This window comes from Polyodon spathula, chromosome 17 (genome assembly GCF_017654505.1).
Source record: "Polyodon spathula isolate WHYD16114869_AA chromosome 17, ASM1765450v1, whole genome shotgun sequence".
Taxonomy (NCBI): Eukaryota; Metazoa; Chordata; class Actinopteri; order Acipenseriformes; family Polyodontidae; genus Polyodon; species Polyodon spathula.
Window position 1 is genome coordinate 22612773 of NC_054550.1, and position 22145 is coordinate 22634917.

A 22145-nucleotide genomic window follows, 5' to 3' on the forward strand; every position below is an offset into this window, starting at 1 on the left:
CTTGGTACAAAATGAGTTATATGTTTATTAACTAAACAGCGGTGCTATTTAGATAACAGAAGAAAAGTGACGAACAAGAAGAGGCTGCTTGGCCCATGAATGCTGGTCTAGTTTCTAGCAGCTGATGAACCCAAAACTGTCCAGTCTGCTTTTTAAGGATCCCATTGACTCAGCAACACCATGTTTCAGTAACCAGTTCAATCTGTTTACACTAGCAGAGGCCCAAAATCATTAGCTAAACATATATTCTGGTATCTCCAGGCTGCAGTGGTTAGCCAAGGAAACTCTTATTTTTTGTATTAATTATGAAAGTTAGATTTATTTGTACTATATTATTAACTTGTTAACAAAAATTACCTAGCTTAATCTTTTTCCTCTTGTCGTCGAGTTTCCTGGTTCTCTCCTCTGCTAGCTTTTTGGCTTTTCTTACTTGATCATAGGCTGCCTGTAGAGAAGAGAAACTCACAGTCACATCACAGTGATGAAGGCTCAGAACATGCCCAGAGAATAATAAGAACTGAATAGTTGAATAGATGTACTTAGCACTGTGGTACTGGGATTAATGCTGATTTACTAAACATTTAACAAAAAAAAAAATAGACTTTAGAATTAATACCTCCTTACACATACCTCACACATTCTTAAAATATTGCACACCAAAATGTACGAAGGTGCAAATAAGTAATACTATTAAACTCTTGCGGTCCTATGTCGGACCAGGTATGACATTACGATTTTCCTTTTCCAGTCCGATGTCAGACCCTGTCCGACGTCATCAAAAATACGTAAAGAACAGGTTTCTCCGGAAACAGCAGAGAAAACCTTTCAATGGCCGAGTAAGGAGCCAAGTGAAGCTGAAAAAAGGGACATATCTGAGCAATACAGACAGCTCCTGCACCATTGAGATAACACGGACACAAACAAGATAGCTGATCCAGTGCTCAGAGAATATCACAGACATTTGCAGAGCTTTTTGAGATGTTATAGTAATAAAACAATGACTTGGATCACATTATTTAGGAGTTTGGTGATAAAACGAGTGATCAGGAGAGGATTTATCAGTATGCACGTCTATAAAGAGGTATGTGAAATACAGCGAACAAGGGGTGGGGCTTCGCTGGAAATGCTGTACTGATGTCCTTTTGCCATGCAGTGCCTTTGAAACCGGTTTTACTCTGAAAAAAAATTAATTAAACAGCGCGTGTAAAATAAACTGCACATGTGAAAATAAATTGGACCTGACGCACCTGACAAGTGCTGAATGAATGGACGGCTAAGGGTTAATATACCAATCCAATAATAATACTACACATTCTTGTAGGTATCAACTGTACATTGAAAGAAATACATCTTCTCAATTTTATTTGTATTTGAAAACATGAGATCTAATACAACACTAGGTTAAATAATTATCTGCTTGCAAGCCGTGCTTTTAAAAAATGTTGCACTTTCTTGGTCATTTCACTTGGAGAGTGAATTTGACCCCACCCCTTCAACAGCTGCCTTCCTGTCATTAGCCAATTAGCTGCTTCCCACACTGACTGACATTTTCAGCCAGTAACATAACCTTTGCAGAGTGAAGCATGGAAACTGAGGACTTTCCTTAACCTAAAAGTAGAACAAGTATTTTAAGTAAAATTGTTTTTCGCTTCAAAACTGCACATTGAGATCTGTGTCACTAATATTAGTGGAAAACAAGTCAAATTTGGGGAATTCTTTTGGTCAGCAGCAATCACCTTTAAAAATAGCTTCTTAATACGAGGGATTGCATGCTTGTGTTTGTTTGCAAATACAAGAACAATACAGTAACTTAATTAAATGCAGATGCAATTAATTTCTAATAAATGCACATTAGGCATGTTAAACTAGCATCTTGAAATAGTAAATCTTCAGTGGCAGATAATATTTCTTGACTGAAGTTTACATTTCTAATAATATAATATCTTAGTAGTGTCCATATAATGCGTGTCTGGGACAGATTACCTGGCCAGAGGAGTCTCACTGTTTGTTGATTCGTAAAAGCAGAGCAGATCTTTGATGTAACCTTACCCTGGCAGCTGTGTCAGTCAGAACCTCTAGAGCCTGGGAGAGCTGGTGGAAGAGTTCAGCTAGAGGAAGACAAGAGGGCAGAGTGGAGGGTCAGGGACCACACAGCTCTCAAAACACTGAGGAGTGTGCTTATTCATTCTGGGTCCATAAAAAAAACCTTAAAAACCCTAAAGGAGATGCCTCTATTTTAGTAGTCACTCCAAGAGGGTTATGGAATGTGTGTGCTTTTCTCATCAGGACTTTCAAATTCATTAACTACCAACCACAGTATTTTAGTTTTTCTTTCTTTATTTAAAACTTTTACTCTGCATCTAGAACCATCTACTATCCTGGGGTACAACAGTTACACCTTGCCTACTAAAGATTACATACACATTTACACCCACAGTATAAAAGCAGCACTCACTCACACTTTGATATTACAAAACACAGTCCGTTATTTAAATAAATTCAATAAATGTTGGTTGTGCTCATTGCTTATCCTTTCTGCTAGACCATTCAAATTTATTAGGTGCTCCATAAGCAAATGACTGCTGTCACGAATTCTTCTTTGATCTAAGTTAAATAAATTCAGTTCCTTCAACCTATCTTTGTAGCTCATCACTTTAATTAGTTTGGTTGCCCATTGCTGGACTCTCTCCAAGTCCACAATGTCATTTTGGTAAAGTTCTGACATGAATGGAACCCAGTACTCTAAGTGCGGTCTCACCAGTGCATTATACAGCCTCACTTTAGACTATATACCCAAGCATTCTGCTTGCTTTTGTAATTGCTTCCCCACACTGTCTGGTTGCTGACTGCGATGAGTCTCTAAACGTCAACGTCTATCTCTTGGGGGCCTGGTCTAGTTCTATACCACCCATTTGGTAGCTGGATCCTACATTTTTGTGAGCAGCGTGTAGCAATTTATAGTTGTTAACTTTACATTTAATATGCCATGTTTCTGCCCAGTTCGGTATGGTGCCCTAATCCTTTTGGACTTCCTGGGTGACTGAAGGCGTATCAGCTACTCCCCCAAGCATTGCCAGGGGCACGCAACCACACTGAGGGGGACAGTTTTAAGTTGTGCGTGGAGAAAGGAAAGAAATATAAGAAAAAAAGAAAACACAGAAGATGCACAGAGAAGAAAGAAGGAAAAACAGCCACAACAAAAATAAAAGGTAGAAAATGGCACAGTTCGTCTCTTAACAAAACTGTGCTCAAAATAATTGAGGCATCTCCTACATAAAACAGGCACGGAATCTCATGGACGACAGTTTCCTCGATTGATATACTGTATATTTTCTCACATGAATCTCCATTTTTCTCTGTCAAATACCAGGGATCTCTCAGGGACAATTTGTACCAGTCAGAGCGAACCCAGAACCAGATCTCCCCCAACAGCGTCGCCTGGGTTTAATGACGCAATCAAACTTGCTTTATTTTAACAAGCTGCTGAGATCAGGAGCACGCAAGAGTTTTCTCAGGTTTCTCGGCTCTCTTGGCTCAAGCAAATCCAGATTAAACACTGGAAGTGTTAGTGCGCAGAGCTGGGAGAAGAGCTACAGGAACAGCAGCCCCTGGAAAGAGTCAAACTCTTAAAACAAGCCCAGGATCTTTATGGGAAACAACACAAGAGCCCAGCAAGATTCAAATGTTTAGTGCACAATAACAAATACATTGCAGAACACCTACAGGGATTATACAGACACACACACATACATGCAGACAGGAACAGAAAGACACAGACACAAAAGGACTAGCCACAATCTCTGAATTTACTGCTGCGTTCTAGAAAAACATAGAATGGAAAAGAAGAAAATATTTCAGGCCATGACTGTATTGAATCAAGCCCGCTCCCTGACCAGCCTCATGTCTTGTGTTCCCCATTGTGTGCACCGTGGGTGGCACTGTATTCAGATGCAGTTCTTAAGGTTGCTTTTACATTTATCTTATTGTACCTCAGGCCCCTGTGTCACCATTAGCTGACCCAATCTGATAATCAAAACAGACATCCAGGAACCACAAACCTCAATGAATAACATTCTTCTTAATGTCAAGGTGCATTTTTTGCATTTCAATTATGGCTACACATTTGTTGGCTCTCCGCTTCTGAAGGATTTAAAAGTCGGAAAAACATATTTCACCTCCGAGCGCCCATGTAGACTATTACTTCCCAGTGTTTCTGGTTTTGAGGTTCCTGAGGGAAGAGGCCCATGTCAGAGATTTGCTGTGATTGGTTCAACAGAAAAACACAAAGCACACACAAAAACCTCAGTGACATTTTAATGCTTTGTAACTAGATTCAGAACTGATAAAGCATGTTGTATTCATGGTATCTATGCTTTACCCATGCTTCTACACTTTTATCAGGGTTTACACACAATGCAGCTTTTAAATGTGATAAAACAACTGCTCACAATAACTAAACTAAACAATATCTAAACAGTTGCTTGGCAAAAATTGCCTGATTTTGTTTGAAGGTTGCCATATATATAAATGAATAACCCCATCAAATCAAAATAGTATTACTTGAATATGTTTTATGACCAGTGTAACAGGGCGAGATGCCCTGTACATGTATTTGTTTATTTATTTTTAGAACGGGATCTCCCCCTCTGCCTGTGTGATAATTTGTGTTTGTATTATGATTTATTTATTGTATTTATGACGGCCTAGCAGTGTTGGTTTGTTATTGTTTTGTTTTTATTTAAAATCTAGCAGAGACATGGCAGGTAGCTCGTCCTCTGCCAGGAGTAATTAATAAATCTTGTGCAGAAGGTGGCCATCTCCCGAATTAATTAAGTGATTAATTTGTTGCTAAATCGGAAGACGGTCACCTGCATATAAACCTGCAGCTCTCTGCACTCTGGGTGGGGTGTCCAGAGGAGAGTACGGGAGAGCGAGAGGAGACAGCAGCTGAAAAACAAAAACATATAGGATCAGTGAAGGCGATTGCCCAGACTGACCTGGGGTTTGTTGTATTGTGATTTGTGATTTTGTTTTGGTTTAAACTTTGACTTTCGCTCTGTGAGCAAGAGTTTTTTTGTGTTTAAATATTTATTTTATTTTTGTTTTAGTAAACAGCGCACGCTGTGCCTTTTGCCCTGCAGTACTTGCCTGTGTTTCTTCCTGCATCTGACTTTCAAAACGCAAAACTTGCATTATTTTTAGGTAAATAGATTAAAATACAGGAACTACTAAACAGAAATACACAAAAGGACCAAAAAGAATGTGACAGAGAGGGGTTTATCAATAGAAAAGTATGAAGGGCAGAATTCTCAATAGAAAAGTGTGAAGGATAGGATTTTCAATTGTTCTCAGTAGATTCTTGCTTGTTTTATACAGTTAACGTTGTATTCCTCTCTGAAAATAATCTTAATAAACAAGGCCCACTGCCTTTAACAAAAAGCAAAATATAACAAATATACTGTAGCAAATAGCAAGTACAATTGTTTCCTCTTTTCTTACAACATGACGTTTTACTTTCTGTTTCAGACATGCTCACCTGCTTTGGGATTGTCTGGGTTCTTGTCAGGGTGGCACGTCAGCGCTTTCTGTCTGTAGGCTTTCTTAATCTTGAGGGGGAGTAAGAAAAACAATACATGGTTAAGATATGTCCAGATGATACATGTCTTCCGACAAGTGTGACAACAACAAGGGAGGAGCGAGAATCATTGCAGACTGGAGAACAGGATTTCATCAAAAACATCCAATGGAAAATGTCATCAAATTAATACATTCTACTTAGTCTTGCATAACAAAGGCAAGATGGAACTATGCATACATGACATGATTATCCCGATTCTGATTTAAAATGACAGCAGGTTGTTTAAAGATTACCACTGAACTAAGTATTGAACCCTGTTGTTGGTTGGATTCTGTCTTCTCTGGTTTTACGGTTATAAATGTACTGCTCATGAAAAGGAACACTTGACAGTACTGGAAAGTACAGAAGCAAGGTAAATCTCAAGTAACCACAGTAACTGGGCGTCCTTAAGCAAAATCATAACACAACTTTCAATAGCTTTTTTTATTATTCTTCTTATGGCAGTTTTAGCTTAATGGGTTAAAATGACAAAACAAACTTGTTGTCGAGGGCAAAATTCCAATAAAAACATTTAATTTTTTTTTTGTTCAGTATTTTTACAGCACAAGAATAAAGGTGTATTATTACTGACTAGTAGTGTGATTATAGAGATTTTGGATGCTTGAGTACAGATCTAGCAGTCAGGGTTTTACATATGTAATGTAAAGACGCGCAAGAAAATGTTGCGTGTGCTAGAATTTACCTTTCAATTAATCTTAAGAAACAGTGTCGCACAGTCATGCAATGTTTTACAGTGAATAAGATTTCTCAATATCTGGCACTAAAATAAATAAATTAAATAAATCTCGGTTTGCAAGCCACACTTTCAGATAGTGTTACACTTCCTTGGTCATTTCACCTAAATTGTCACCATTCCTCCAACAGCTTCTTTCCTGTCATTAACCAACCAGCTGCTTTCCTTACTGATTTACATGCTTTTAGCCAGTAACATGCTTTGACCCAGAAGACCTTGCTGAGGTGAAATGAACTAGGAAGTGCAGGTGTAACAGATTTCCTGAGACTGAGCTATGGAACCTAAGAACATTCTTTAACCTAGTCTAGTAACGGATATTAGGTTTTAAAATAAACACACATATTTGCTGCAATGTGTGTTTCTTTCAAAACTGCACATGACAGACATATATACTGAATGGAAATGCAAAACAATTAACCATTTGTGCTATATACAGTAGCACCTTGTTGCCTTTCCAGATTGTTTACATTCCCTTACAGCAACAAAATCCTCCTCCATTGGAGCCTCTCGCATTCTGTGCTAACTTGCATTTTGAAACCAATTTAAAAAAAATTGCAATATTACCACTGGACTCTTTCTTACATTTGGAGATCTTTGGGTTCTTTAGTTCTAAAACGACCAACTCCTCAGCTGGGATTTACAAGATGTATATGAGACGGATTTATTTAAGCTGGATGTCATGTAATCCTTGAGTATTTTATTTCCATAAAGCCAGTGGACCTGTGACCTAGAGAAACAGGTCAAAGATATCCTGCTAATAAGGATTACCTGAAACTACAATAAGTCAACGTCACTCATATGTGAACTTGTTCAGCTGCAATGTATTCCTGTCCCAATCACACCATCTAGCTTGAATCATTTAAGAAACACACCGCTAACAAAGACTTCTTAACCAACGACAAAAACCTTTCAGCCTACTGTATTAAGGAGATTCAATAAAAAAAAAACATGGTGCCTGTGTTATTTCACTCATTTGACGCCATTCATAGACTCTACTGAATGACAGTTTGTGGTATACTGTGCCTTATCTAAGCAAGAAATATTCTGTTAAATCTTCATAACAATAACATACAGTACACTCAGCTTTATAACCGGGCAGCATTTCAACTGTGAAGTGACACACTTTATTTCCAATGGCTTTCATTTCTAATTTGAAACAAAAATAATAATAATAATAAAAAAAAAAAAAAAAAAAAAAAAAAAAAAAGCCTTTATAAACTACTGACTGTTTCAAACGGATTCATCTGAAGCTCGTGGTATTAACAAATAATGAAATTTTGCCACCACAGAATGAAATGATGGCTGTAGGCAAGGCTGGTTGTAATTGTGGTTTTGGTCTGTGGAAACCGGAGCTCTCAAACAGCGCGATCAGTCAGATTAGAATTCTCCTCCCGGCATGTTTTCAACCACACTTGAACCAAAGAACATGCCGCCAGGCTACTGGCAGTAGCTTTCAATGGTATTCCATATCAACAATTTATTTTTTGTACAGCCTTTTGGCAACAGGACCTCCAATGTTTGTTTTTTTGACCACAAACTTCTTAAAAAGTGAGCCCAGATTTCTGAAAATACCCCTTCTGTCTGGGGCCGTGATACATTTTGCTGTAAAATGTAGTGAATTATCCGGGTCTAATTCCTGCTTATGTGTATGGAAGCCTGACAATGACAGCAATGGACAAGGCTAATTTTGATAATCGCAGCTAAAAAAATTTGCAGAACTCTCCGATTTACAAAAGTAAAGTATTTGGGGCTGGCAGAGTTGAAAGGTTTACAATGACTTTTGGCACCCAGAATGGAATGTTCTTTTTCACCATACCGTCATCCAACTACAGTTTTTGGAAATGTGGAGCATTCCAAATGTGGAGGGGGTATACCAGTGCCATTTTGGTGTGATTAATATCATTCCATGGGTCAAAATGCATCAGATTTAAAAGACACATTGAAGAATCATCATCTTACCAAGATGGAAATACACTTTCGTATCTTCCCTAATCCTGATGTGTTAAGAAATTCATTGAGTTTCAAAACATATGTCTTTGAATAGTCAAAATAGGTTAATCTGTTTATACTGTATTTTTATATATATCTATATATATATATATATATATATATATATATATATTATATATATATATATATATATATATATATATACACACACACACACACACACACACACACACACACACACACACACTATACAAATGTAAAATAAATAGGTTCCTATTTGATGTGTTATTTGATTTTGAATACAGCAAAAATGATGGTACTCTGTTGTGTACTGTTCAGCTAATGTGGTACGGTAGCTTTAATTAGAAGACATACACGCACTGCGACATTGCTGCTAGCTGCTTGAGTGTTTTCAGATCTTCCTTAGATGGGATTCAAGTTAACTGAATTGTACGCATCGCAATGGGGTCATTCGCAAGACAAACCCCACCCCGAATACGAAAAGCTTTCGGGGATCTAAAAATGTTAATTAACCCCAACCCGATGGGGTCGACCCAATCTAGATGGGGGCGTATTTCGAGTTGGGGTTCAAACTAAATTTTATATATTATATAGTATACAAGTTAACATACATACATACATACATACTGCGGCTGATAAATCACTGAAATCTCAGTAACAAGCTGACCTCTCTGATAATATCAATCAAGAAACCCTAAGCTTTTACAGTTCATAAGGTCATAGCTTCAAATCCCACTGTTAATACTTCTTATAATAATTCAGTATAGCCGTTCTTTTTTCTTTTTAGAATGCTGACGGCAGGCCTGAGTTCTAGCTTTCATTTTTTGCTGACATAAATCTAGGTGACACTTTAAATTAGAAGCTGCCACACATCTCAGTCACTTTGAGTCAACATGCTGATTAGCTAACATCAATTTAAAAAACCACAAGCTGCAGTTCTACTCGGACATCATTTGCCACGTACAACTAATCGCGCAACATTGGGGATACTAGAAAAATCATAAATAAAAAAAAAAAATGTAATGTCTCGATACATTATTTTAATCTTTGTACATTGTGTAATACATTGGTATAAGTGATGAAATCACACTGTATTGAGCTTCTGTCACAGTAATAAAAAAATAAATAAAATTTGCACACCTGTGTGTAATAATGGTATGTCCCATTCCCTTTGCTGCTCAAACAGACCATAACTGATTTGCACCCCTAATGTGCATGTGTAACACGGAGGAGGCCGGGGGTGAACCAGCAACGATGCACAGTGCAAACAAGCATCTTAACGGCTATGGAAGAGAGCCAGGCTTCATTCACGGTTATTTAACTTTAAATGTCACCTCACCGACAGGGAACAGAATCTGTAATGGCAGCACATCACACAATACTGACTGTTACATAACAGAGGTCAGTCAGAATCATGCTAAGGTACATTCCATCCACAGCACGACATTTCTGATAAGAAATACTCAAACTAAATTTCATCACGATTAGGTTAGGGTTTCTCAAAATGTACCTAAAGGCACCTGTGCTTTAACACCCGCGTACAAAAAACAAAGCAAAAAAAACACAAGAAAGCACACTCCACATTAGCGCCCATAAAACCTTTCTACACTGTGCTCACTGTAGGGAGCTACCTTATGTTACTGACTCATAAACTAACTTTTCATTATCACTTCTGAATAGTCTCCCCCTGTGTAAAAGCTTTGTAAACCCCTTGTCTTTTCAGCCCAATTTATACATTTTCCTTAAGGCAAGAGATACTGGGCTATAGTCACACTCTTTACAGCAATGATTTTAGACTGTTGTTTAAGAAACTGTTGACAGTAGAATAAAATGTTTTCATTATGAACAAGCATACTGGTGAAATTCACCCTCCACGTCTGCTGTACACTCAAAATGAAAGATATCTTTACATACCCCCAGACGCTCTCAAAAAATGATGCTGAAGCACGTCCAGACCATTTTACTTGTACATGTACAGTATGTAATAACTTACAGCCATACAGACAGAGATAGACAGGCTGCTTCCACAGATCCACAGGTTAACTTTTCATAACACTTGAACAAGTGATTCTTTAGACATATGCTAAAATGAAAGAGTGAAATAAAGACTGACTCAGTTTACCCTGAGAATATAAAGCATTCAATGCACAGACTCTACCCATGTAAGTGCAAAGAGGACAACTTGCTGGTATTTGGTTGATAATTCACATATAAGGATTGCCAACAGAGATCTTTATTGCATCAAAACACAAAAAACCTGCAATGAAGTTGCATTGGTGGCTCTTCACCAAACCAGTGCCCTAACATTCAATTACAGATCACAGTGCTGTCCGAGGGGTCTTCCAAAGCAGACCAAGGCAACTGTCAGTTTGACCTGGCTAGATTCCCCTAACTTTCAAAGGATTATTTAATTCCCCTAATCTGATGGAACATTTTATCCCTGGAAATGAGCATCCCGGAGGTTCTCCCTTCACGTAAATCCATATTTACCTTACTGGTCTGATGAAGTGCCTGCCACTTCTGTTATAAATGTTTCTGAAAGCAAGAATTTTGAAAGCATGATAAAGTATAAGTAAGCATTATAAAACACAGAGAGGTATGGTAAATCATATTTAAAAACAAAACATTGAAAACCACTTTAAAACTATGAATTAAAGCATGGGAAAACTGCAAAATTACTACAACAATTTTTTAAAAAAGGTTAATATCTGCTATGGAAGGCCTGTTATTTTGCTTAAAGGAGATGCAGTAGGCCTGGTTTTTGCTATAAAGCCTGTGTAAAGTCACCTCTAAAGTAAAGTAATTTCCAAATCAAAATGTCTACATTCCTGGAAGCTGTGGTAGGTTTCTAAAACATGTATGTGTGTATTATTCTATGCTATTGTATCTGTGGAATGTACAACACTCCACCCCATAGACGGGATAATTTCATCCCCTGGTACAGCAAAATACCACCCCACCCCCCCACCACCCCAATAAACAAGCCCTGCCGTGCAATCAGCAGAGGCTGTGTGGATTGTAAAGTGACTGGAGGGTTGATTTTGGTGAGGTATGCTAATGGTTAACAACGACGTGTGCCTTTATCCTTCTAATCAGTTTCAACACAGTTCAGTTCCAGGGCTTTCTGAAATAAAAACATTGTTAAAGCTCTCCAGAACCACTGACTAGCACTCAGGCACTTCCTCCAGAGGCTGAGCTGACACGCAGAGGGCTGGAGCCTGGCCAGGGAACCAACAAGCAAGACCCTGTTGCTCTGGACTTTAAAACTGTCTAAGCAACCCCATACACCTTCCAATAAGGCCTGAAAGATAATGGTTTTCGGGGTCAGTTATAATATAATCTTTGGACAGATAGTGGGTATCAAGTTCCTCTATCTCTTTCAGTAACTAATCCTGCCCCTGGATGTAGTTTTGCTACCAAATTATTTAGCCATGTAGTAGATATAAAAAACAAATACAAAAACGTATTTTAAAACATCATAGCGAGTACTTATTTGGACTTCGGCTAACAACCTTCAACATGTTGAAGCATAGCAAGAGTTTAACGTATATTCAATAGCATTCTGTAATTGTTCAAATGTATACAAGAGCTTAAGTACATAAAGTTGTTTTTAGACTTACTTTCCAATGTTGGATGAAGGTAATTAAATAACTTTAATGTACTGTCTGTAAATCCACATAATTGTCACTTAGTTTTACTTGGGTTAGGCCCTATATGTGATGCAGGAAGGCATTCATGGTGAAAGGAAAAATACTGGTTTAATTCTTTGGACAACAGCAACACAAACATCTTAAAAGGGAGAAATGAGTACATGTTTTTTTCTGAAGAACTACTTTGTGCAACAGAAGAAAGCTGGGACTCATCATTATCAATCTCTGGAAACTTTAAACTTTGCTGGAAAGGTCCACTGGATAACTGGAAGTGGGAGGCTTCTCCTGTTGTCAAAACCAAGACAGGTCAAGCTATTCTTTCTTTTACTTGTAACTAACTTGACCCATAAACTATGAGAACCATACAATGAAAAAAAAATAAAATCAAAAGGATCATATACAATATGTTGTTAATCTTTTTTTTTTTTTTTTTTTTTAATTTTGCTAAAGCTTCAAATTTAACCTGCGTCACAATTACAGACTGCCACCTTTAATGCAGAGGTGCTTTGAAACTACAGCCAAAATGTTTTACATGATGTCATGTATTTTTCTGACCAGGAGTTGACCTGGAAGTTGCTGCTTTGTAATTACGTCTTTTTGGGCACGGATGCAAAATTGGGCTTGAGCCAGGTTGATAACCATCGTTCTGTACCAGTGACTGTGACCAATAAAGGAGGAATGAAACTGCAGGCAAGCCCACACAAATATTTATTTGTGGTACGGAGTCTTGCTGTGCTACTTGCTCTAATTGTCCAAGCACACAACCTGCTGGGAATTCTCAGACACAATCCCAACGAGGGGCTACAGTAAATTACCTCAGCGGCCGTGCCGAGCAGCGTGTTTACTAAATGTGCCTGTTCCATTAGCCTCTTCTGCCCTGATAATGCCACTGCAACTTTAGATAATGTCTTATTACTTCCAGCAATAAGACATTACCTAAACCCCAACTAGAAACAGTGATTTAGGTTGACCCAGATTAGCATGATAGTATATAATGAAACTATTGTTCTAGAACCTGACTCAGTGCTTAAGCTAACAGTTACGAAATGCTATCACAGAATCTCATAAGCACCACTATTCTCAGCTTTGTTTTATATACAATTCAGCTAATTATAATAATTAGTCAAATATAATGGCAGTTTTACCTACCATACATCATGTAATAATACGTTTAAGTCTTTTGTCCAGATACTATGGGAACTTTGTTGACAACAGCAGCAAACATAAAAATACGGAAATAACAAGATTGAAAACAATCGTGCGGTGAGGTTGAAGGTGGTGTTTTCTCAAGTTAGAAAGGAATCAATACTTCTGACTTGATTCCAAGAATGTGACAGCAAAAACGGCAGAAGTCACTGCCTCATAATTTGAGCTCATTTTTAGTATGCAGTCGCACATCTCTCATTGCAGACTGGAATTCCAATGAGGTAAAAGGCAACAGGATAATAACAGTGACCAAGTCCTGACGCAAAATTGCATGAATCGACAGAGTCGAAGAAGTTTGTTCATATTGTGGTACTTCATTAACTGTCTTTACAGTACATTACTGTTCTGAAGCAACTCACAATAGAATCACTAGAGGTGTCTTTTCTCCGACAGCATTATGCTAACAAAAGAACACAGATATTCTTGACAACTACAAACATCATTTTGAAAGCATTTTGTCGGCAAGTTCACACCAGATTCATTCAGACACTCAACTTATTAACTCCCAAAAATGTAACCCTTCCATGACCTGGAGAGTTTCCACTAGTTTGTATCCAATGCCAGGAAGTTTTTTTTTTTTTTTTTTTTTTTTTTTTTAATTATTAAGTTGAAATAGATTTAAAAAGCAGTTATAGACCTATACTGTAAATTACAGTCTCCATACATTCATTCTTCATAATCTATAGAGATAGAGTAGGCTAATTGTTTGATACAGATTGATAACCATCAGTTTATCTCATTGTGACGAATGCCCCTTTCAAAACTGCCTTAGAACACATCATTTTACCCAACCAAATATATTTAGGAACTAAAAAAGTTAAGCACATTTATTTTTCATCGTTTCAATCAAAGAAGCAATGGGTACAGCCAGCTTCTCCCAGTGGTATTCAATGCAAAAACAGAAGACTTCCAACGAGTTTTGGGAGATCAAATACTATAGGGTTACTATAGGAATGGAGCGAGGCTAGAAGTCGAGGTCTGTTTGTGTGGCGAGAGTGTCAATATAACAGTGCTCATATTCCAATAATTATCACCTGCTGCTTATTTGTTAACATACAACTAAAAAATACAGCTATATTGGTGGTCTGTTCATGACCAACCTTTATTTCGTCCATTGTGATTTTTATTAAACAATACCTAAGTGAATACTGTTAAGTGGCCAATTGTGATGTCACAATTTTAAGCTCACTTTGCAGTTGAAAGGAATCCTGAGAGGTGACCGGTTTGTACCGATATTGAAAATGCAGCACTGTAAAAACCCAATATGGTGCAGCTGATGTTCCTCGGTGATGTGTGGAATACAGCAGCCGAAAACATCCTAAGCAGTCTAAAAAGTAAAGTATAGGGGGCCTTGTCTAGGGAAATAGCGGCTTCAACTTATGACCACTCCATCATGAACCATCTCCACACAATTCCCCCAGCTTTAAAATCTGATTTCACTGACTCTTCCTTCAAAAGATCAGTAACTTACTGTAGCTGTTCTGCTTAACAAAATCTGAAATTCTTGGCCACAGGACATACTTTATTGCTTTTCTACATCTTATTCTAATTACAACAGTCTGCTTCCATTATTACTGCTGACTACTTAGTGAAAATTACACACACGGGTGGCTGGGTGGCCCTCAGGGAGCTCATCTTCTGCAATCAGGACAGTGATATGGGATGGTAGCACAGGGGATTATGAATGATTGTCATTGGCGTTTAACATGGAGAAATACATTATTCTGCAGTCATTAACACAGCTGCAGTGGGACAGCCAAGTTGTGAACACTGCAAACGCACGGTGAGGCAGGAGATCATTTTCTCCGAGATGACTGAGGTTTTCAGTTTCAAACAGCCAGTCTTGAAACCTTGATGAAGACTGACGTAAAATCATGCTCAGCAAATCTTGTGCAGATTCCTGTCAATGGACAACTGATGTGCCAAATTCAAGGCGGCGAGCTTTATTTTAACTGACAGCTAACAAATGTATTACATTAATTCCCAAAAGAGGCCTGCAGCACTTCTGGTAACTTACTTGTTTTGTTGTTTGTTCTTTTTTTTTTTTAATTTAGAGTGCCCAATTATTTTTCCCCTCATCGCAGCAATTCCCCACACAGCTCAGGAGAACTGAAGGCCAAGTGGGCTGATACCACGACAAAGCCTGTTTCCTATTTTATACTCAGTAACTGAAGAGCCGATGTCAACGAGCCACAGGCCTCTGCAGGACAAAGGCCAGCCCTGTAGGTGTCCACCCAAGTTCACTAGGCGCCTGGCCAGTAGAGTCCGTTGGTGTGCAATGAGAAACAGTGCCGGCAGGTTTTGCCTCCTTAAACCCGCAGGAGCATCAGAGCCATTGCAACGCTCCCTCTGGAATCCCCAGCGAAGACCACTGGCTTTGCACAGCCAGGACGCAAACCTGTGCTCCCCATTGGCTGTGCTTTTAACAAGGAAGCCACTCGGGGACCTCCCTTGGTAACTTTACTGTACATCTGTTGCTAAGTATACATGTTTGTTTATGTTGGAAAAATCACTTTACCAGACCTCAAAACATTAATGCACTACAGGATGTTTAACATCTAACTACCTTACTGTAAAACATGTATTTGTGTACACTAATAATAAATGTGTCCATCATTAAAAAAACATTTTGCAGACTATATGTACTGTATCTGTTTTAAATCATGCATCACAATACAGCACATCACCAAAACATATAAAGTAACACATTTGGCTCATCAATGCGCTTCCAGTTCATAGTAGCTGATTGATCTTAAAACATTGTCAAGTTGGGTCAGTGATTCAACATCAATAACATGGCTAGGTAACCTATTCCATACCCTTACCAATCTCTGTGTACAGTGTCTGCTACCAGCTTAGTCTCTCTCCACTTAAAGTTTTCAAGTATAAAAGTATTAAGCTGTAGCACAATGCCCACCCCTGCATGTATAGTTTGTGTGCGTAATAAATAGTAGTTAAAATACCAGCTCAACGTGTTTGTTTAGTGTCAGTTTTGTCTGTCTTGCAACCTTTTATTTTCTGTTTGTCTGTGCACTATTAAATGCTAAGCGAGACCATTCGCTCAGCTTCACCAAACTCCATCTCTGTTGTTTATTTCCTGATTTCTGGTCTGACGTCACCCACTACAGTCGTCTTTGTGACACGTGGTGTCATCGTGGGATTACCAGCGCCTCCTAGACGCAGACCAGAGCGGGAACCGCAGTGTTTTGTTTTTTTTTTTTTTTTTTTCAAAAAAAAAAAAAAAAAAAAAACACACCACCACAAATCTGTAGAAGGACTGACAGACGACGGAGCTGGAGGAGCTCAGTCAGTCGAGATGGCTGCACGGAGCTGGAGGAGCTCCTCAGTGGTCTGGATGACCAAGGCTGGTGCCTTGCCTGCGGGGTGTATGAGCACGTGGTGGCTTTCTGCCCTTTCCAAGAGGAGGAGGAGGAACCGGCCCAGGAGAGGAAGGTGAGGAGAAGGAGGGGCAGAAAAAATCTGCAGCAGCAGCCGCAGCAACAGCAGGAGGAGGTCGGGGATGACGGTTTTTTTAAAGAACCTTGCAGCGGAGCTATGCCCCGGCTGTGGGGCATATGGGCACACGTTGGCCATCTGCCCCACGCAATATACAGAGGCAGAAGTAATGCCGGTGTGGGAGGAGCCCATGCGTCCAGCACCCAGACATGGGGACCGTTAGCGTCCAACGCCCAGACGGGTGGACTGCGGGAAACCAAAGCCCGAGGGACTGCTGTTGCCACCTCCGCCAGCAGAGGAAGAATACCTGCTGACCCCATCTCCACCAACAGAGGAAGAATGCCTGCTGTCTCCAACTCCTCCCTCACCTTCCCCTGCAAGTGAGGGAGAACCGCACCAGTCCCCTGCAAGTGAGGGAGAGCCGCACCAGTCCCCTGCAAGTGAGGGAGAGCCGCACCAGTCCCCTGCAAGTGAGGGAGAGCCGCACCAGTCCCCTGCAAGTGAGGGAGAGCCGCACCAGTCCCCTGTAATAAGGGTAGACTACACGCCGCTCCCACTTCCACCGCCAGGAGACTACAAGCCGCTCCCACCTCCACCGCCAGGAGACTACTGCCTCCTCCACCGGCAGGAGCAGAGCAGCAGGAGCTGGCTCTGCCTCTGCCACCTCCACCAGCAGAAGGTGAATGCCTGCTGGGTCCCCGTCCACCAGCAGAGGGTGAATGCCTGCTGGGTCCCCATCCACCAGCAGAGGATGAATACCTGCTGGTATCACTTCCCCCACCAGCAGAGGATGAATGCCTGCTGGTATCACTTCCCCCACCATCACGTGCAGAGAAGCAAGAGCTGCCTCTTCCTTTACCAGAAGGACCAGGAATAGATGCTGGCGGTCCTCAGCAGCCCTTGCTTAGGCTGCTGAGGGAAGCATGGGGAAGAACCACCCGGCCGCAGTGGTCGAGAAGAGGGCCAACACCCGCACCCCAGCTTGTCCTGACTCCCTGTCTCGCTTCGCTCAATGATGGCTGCCTTGCATCACCTGGAGTCGCAGTCAGCTCTGCTCAGCTCAGCTCTCAGGAGACCACCTTTCCCCACAGCAATTTCGCAGCAGGAGTTCTGGGGGCTGGAGTCCCCCCAGAGGGAGCTGCCGGCAAAAAAGGGGGAGAGGTCAGGAGACCACCTTCCCCCGCAGCAGTTTCGCTGCCAGTTTCCGCTGCTGGACTTGCCCCGGCTGAAGGTGTCAGTCTGGGAGCTGTCAGCATTTCCGCTGCCAGTGGTACAGCAGGAGGAGAGATTCGCCCCACTTTCAGCATGACTGCTGACAGCATGGCCAGTAACAGCCTGGTTACTGGCAACATTGCCGCCCATCAATCCCTTAAAGTGCCTGTTCTTGGCCCAGGACTATGAGCAAGACTTTGGAGATTTTAAGGGGGGAGGTGGCCATTGAGACCATGTGTGCTTTGCACAAGGGGGAGTATATGTGGTAAAGTGCCCGCCCCTGTCTGTATTTTGTGTTGTATGTTGTGTGTTAATGTTGGCGTATAGTCACTGGTACACGGGATATAAATGGGTCTGTGTTTAAAATGTATATTTGTATTTAGGCACGAGGATTGCACAGCACTTCATGTGCACGTAAAAAGTAATATGTGAGCACAAGGAATTGCACTTTATTAATTCACGTGCAGTTGTACCGCGACTCCAACTGAATGATTGATTAGCAATCGAGTTTCGGTACAGCTGCATAAAAGCAGCATGTTTTCACTCACTCGGGGTTGTGTGTTCGGTGAGTGGAGAACGGGATTGGAGACAGAGGTAATAGTAATAATAATAATAATAATAGTAATAATAGTAGTTCAAATATCAGCTCACCATGTTTGTTTAGTGTTAGTCTGTTTTGTTTTGGCTACCACTGCCGTGTCCTGTGTTTTGTTTATCTTGCAACCTTTTATTTTCTGTCTGTCTGTGCATTATTAAATGCTGAGCGAGACCATTCGCTCAGCTTCACCAAACTCCATCTCTGTTGTTTATTTCCTGGTTTCTGGTCTGACATCACCCACTACAGCCGTCTTTGTGACATAAACCAAGCAAAGAACCACTGTCTTCAACATAAGAACAAGTGATCAATGCGGTCAAATAGATTTTAAAACCTCCACACATATCCCCGTGCAGGGGACTTTACCCCCATAAAATGAGTCTAACTTGTCCGTATGCATTTTGACAAAGCTTATGTTTAGATGTCAGGATGTTTAATTTATAAGAACAGCAATTACCTTGGAGCAAGAACAAAGGACATTCATAAAAAAGACTGTTTGGTAATTCCAAGCTCCTCTTCAACAGGGTATTGCTTGTTATTGAATAGACAAGTTCTTACTGTAAGTATTTGAATTACTGCCCAACACCTGTCCTTGATGATCGTCAATGACTTCACAGATCTGGTCATACTGTGCACATTTCTAGTTCTTTTCCCTGTCCATGGACCACACAGCGTATGTCTTTAAAGTAAAAGGAATTACCCTCCTTCCTTAACCTTACCACAATTTGAAGCAGACCCTGGCTTCAGCCTGACTATTCTGTTAGCTCTGGAGATATGCAGCACACCCCTGTTTAGTATTCAACCCTTAAACCACACTGAGGTTCCATGTGGTCAGTCTGAAAGACAGGAGATCCTGCATCGGCCCCAGTAATGGGAAATACCTTCCAGTAACAAATTTCCCACTTGCAAGTTCCATTTAATTGAGGGCGAGTGGTTCCCAACATGGGATACCCTTTATGGAAATACAGCATTACTGCTCGACTTGCATACTTTGAACTGGAATGACAGAACGTTCTGTTTAGTCACCAGTGCGGCTGCTGTTTATAACGCTAAAAGAAAATGAACAGAAATGTACAGTATTAGGGTTACTACCAGGATGAATTTCTTAATGTTTGTTTCTGTTCGATAGAGATAAAGGTGTCCAAAACCTTCTACATTTGGGGCTGTTTTTGAGCCACGCGGGTCTTGGAACTTTAAAGTTTGAAGCTTGAACCTTTTATAAGTTAACAGACCGATAGATAACCACTGGTCTCCTAAAATTCTGCAAGTAAAAAGTGTCACACAGGATTTCTATATTACAATATGTTGTAATGTTTTGCAGTGTTTGTTCTTGTAGAATCTGTTTACAAAAATACTTGTTGTCTCAATTGAATGACCTGTATACTTATGCCAATTCAGCTGGCGTCTGTATATTTTCATCTCATGCTGTATCCGAACTCTCATGATGCAATCTGTGTAACACAATCCCACAACGGGAAGTCTAACAAGAAAAAAAGATACATCACAATCAACATTCAAATGTAATGCAGGGACAATCTGCTTTTTTAGATTCATGACAATTATATTTTAAAAATATTAAAAAACAATCCATTGACTAAAGAAAAAAAAAAAACAGTATGTCAGCGAAAAGGTTCATTTCTACTGGATACCACCTGTAGTGGAACTTTATAAAACGGCTTGTAACAAAGTTGTTTGAAATGAAGTGCTCAATATCAGTAATACAGTTAAAGGTCAAAAGAATGTGAAAACGCTTTTTCACTGCACACCACATGTAACTGAACTTTATTGAGAGACTGCAACTGTGAACCAAGTATACAGACCCTATGAAAAAGCATGTGATTTGTATCATTGTTATTGCCAGAGGTTAAAGCGATTTGGGCATTGAAAATGCTAAGTTTTACAACACTGGTAAACGGTGCATTTGCAAACACATACAAGCTCACCTTACATGCTTGGGACTACCACTACACTTCCCTTCCGTTCTCTTCCTAGCCCCTCTGTGGTGGAACCAGCTACCAGAAAACTTCAGGACTGTTCCATCTCTCAGTCTTCCACCGCCTCCTTAAGATCCACCTGTTTCGACTGCATTTGCAGATCTCTTGATCTACCCCTACTATGCACTGGACTTGCCTGACCTAAGCATCACATTCCTGGATCTTCAGCTAATGCACTATCCTTGCGTTATTGCACCACTAATATGTCATTGTAGATTTTACTTCTTGTAATCCTTACTTGTTGCATCCTAGTTCATATTGTATTTTAGTAGTGTTTTGCCTTTGCTGTAAGCTATACTGTATTTAAATATTACTCTTGCATTGTAACCCTGTACTGTCCTGAAACACCTGTAAGTCACCCTGGATAAAGGCATCTGCCAAATAAATAAATAAATAAATCCTGGTGTAGGAATACCAGAGATCACTGTAAAGGTACATCAGCAACATGCATGCATGTATGTATGCCTTGTATCTGTAGTGCAATAGTGCCATCTGGTGGAATCTAAATAGTACTAAACCACAATACCGAGTTGTCCGCAAAGCCCTGTAACCTGATTTCTAATAAAGATAAACATTTTCAAAAATGGTTTCCGGTATAAGACAGTATATCGTTTGTAAATTGTTCTTGGAGTATAAAGCTAGGGTGTTGGTGCTCTCTGCTGGTCAATATGTAGTACTGAGGCTATTAATGGAAAAGTCATCTTCAGCATCACATTTGAACTGCAAGGTTTCATTTGGCTCTAATGGACGTGATAAAAATGTAATAACATCATCATGCTTAGATTTCCTTCGCTGTCTCTAGTACAGCACTAAAGATTATTCATGGTAACACAAAAGGCAGCATAACAAGGTTTGCGGCGGTTTTTAGTTACAATGGCAGCAGGATATTATTAGTTGAGGTCCTTTTTTACAAAAAAAGCAGACAACAGTGAATTCAGGAAAGCCTTTTGAAGGAATGTGGGTGGTTTAAACTATCACACGACAGAAGGTATTTGTTCTATACCTGCATAACACTGTCGACGACATGTGCATGCACATGCACTAAAGTTGACACTGTACTGTAAATTCTGAGATTAACAGCAGATCTGTGAACTAGGGAGTAGCAAAGAGGGGCTGGGAAGGCCACTCTACACCACATGCATGTATATGTATAGTGACGGTTAAAAGGACGTTAATTCACTTGCCGCTGACTACAGCGAGGCAGTAAAGTTGCTCAATACCCATTATGTAAAGAAACGTGAGTTATATGTATGTTACCGTACCTTTTTTGGAGCTGCTCCGTCGTCCACCCCGAGCAGAGCATACAGATCGAGCTGCAGCACTTCTTGAGAAGCAGACATATTCGCTCTCCGGTCTGTCTTTATTTTAAAAATGAATTATAAACATCTGTTCCTTGCTCTCCCGGGTTGGAACTTCAACACACACAACCATCAACTACAACCTCGCAGGAAATACCAAAAGCAGTGCAAGCTGGATGCTGTAGTTGTTAATAACACAGATCATGCTTTACGCCAGATTGCGGGTTGGGCAACGTTGGACTTCAAATCCCAGAATGTACTGCGGGCAGCACAGGCGCACGCACTAAGCACTGCATTCCGGTATTTGTAGTGTTTTGTCTGAAATGACAGTATAAATCAGCGAAGATGTATTCAGCAACATTTATAGTTTTCTGTTAACTTAAAAATAAAAA

General features: G+C 40.1%; 1 protein-coding gene across 6 annotated transcripts in view; it reads right to left on the reverse strand.

Annotated features, from left to right (window-relative positions):
* Positions 1-21896, reverse strand: part of LOC121329952 (dnaJ homolog subfamily C member 17-like) — a 93177-nt gene extending 71281 nt beyond the window's left edge. For all 6 annotated transcript variants that reach the window (XM_041276074.1, XM_041276075.1, XM_041276071.1 and 3 more), the window contains exons 1-4: positions 21718-21896; positions 5537-5606; positions 2050-2108; positions 358-445 (exon numbers count right to left, since the gene is read on the reverse strand). In XM_041276074.1, coding sequence (XP_041132008.1) covers positions 358-445; positions 2050-2108; positions 5537-5606; positions 21718-21795 — 295 coding nt within the window. In that variant the 5' untranslated portion in view covers positions 21796-21896. The remainder of the gene's footprint in view (positions 1-357; positions 446-2049; positions 2109-5536; positions 5607-21717) is intronic.
* Between the last annotated feature and the right edge of the window lie 249 nt (positions 21897-22145).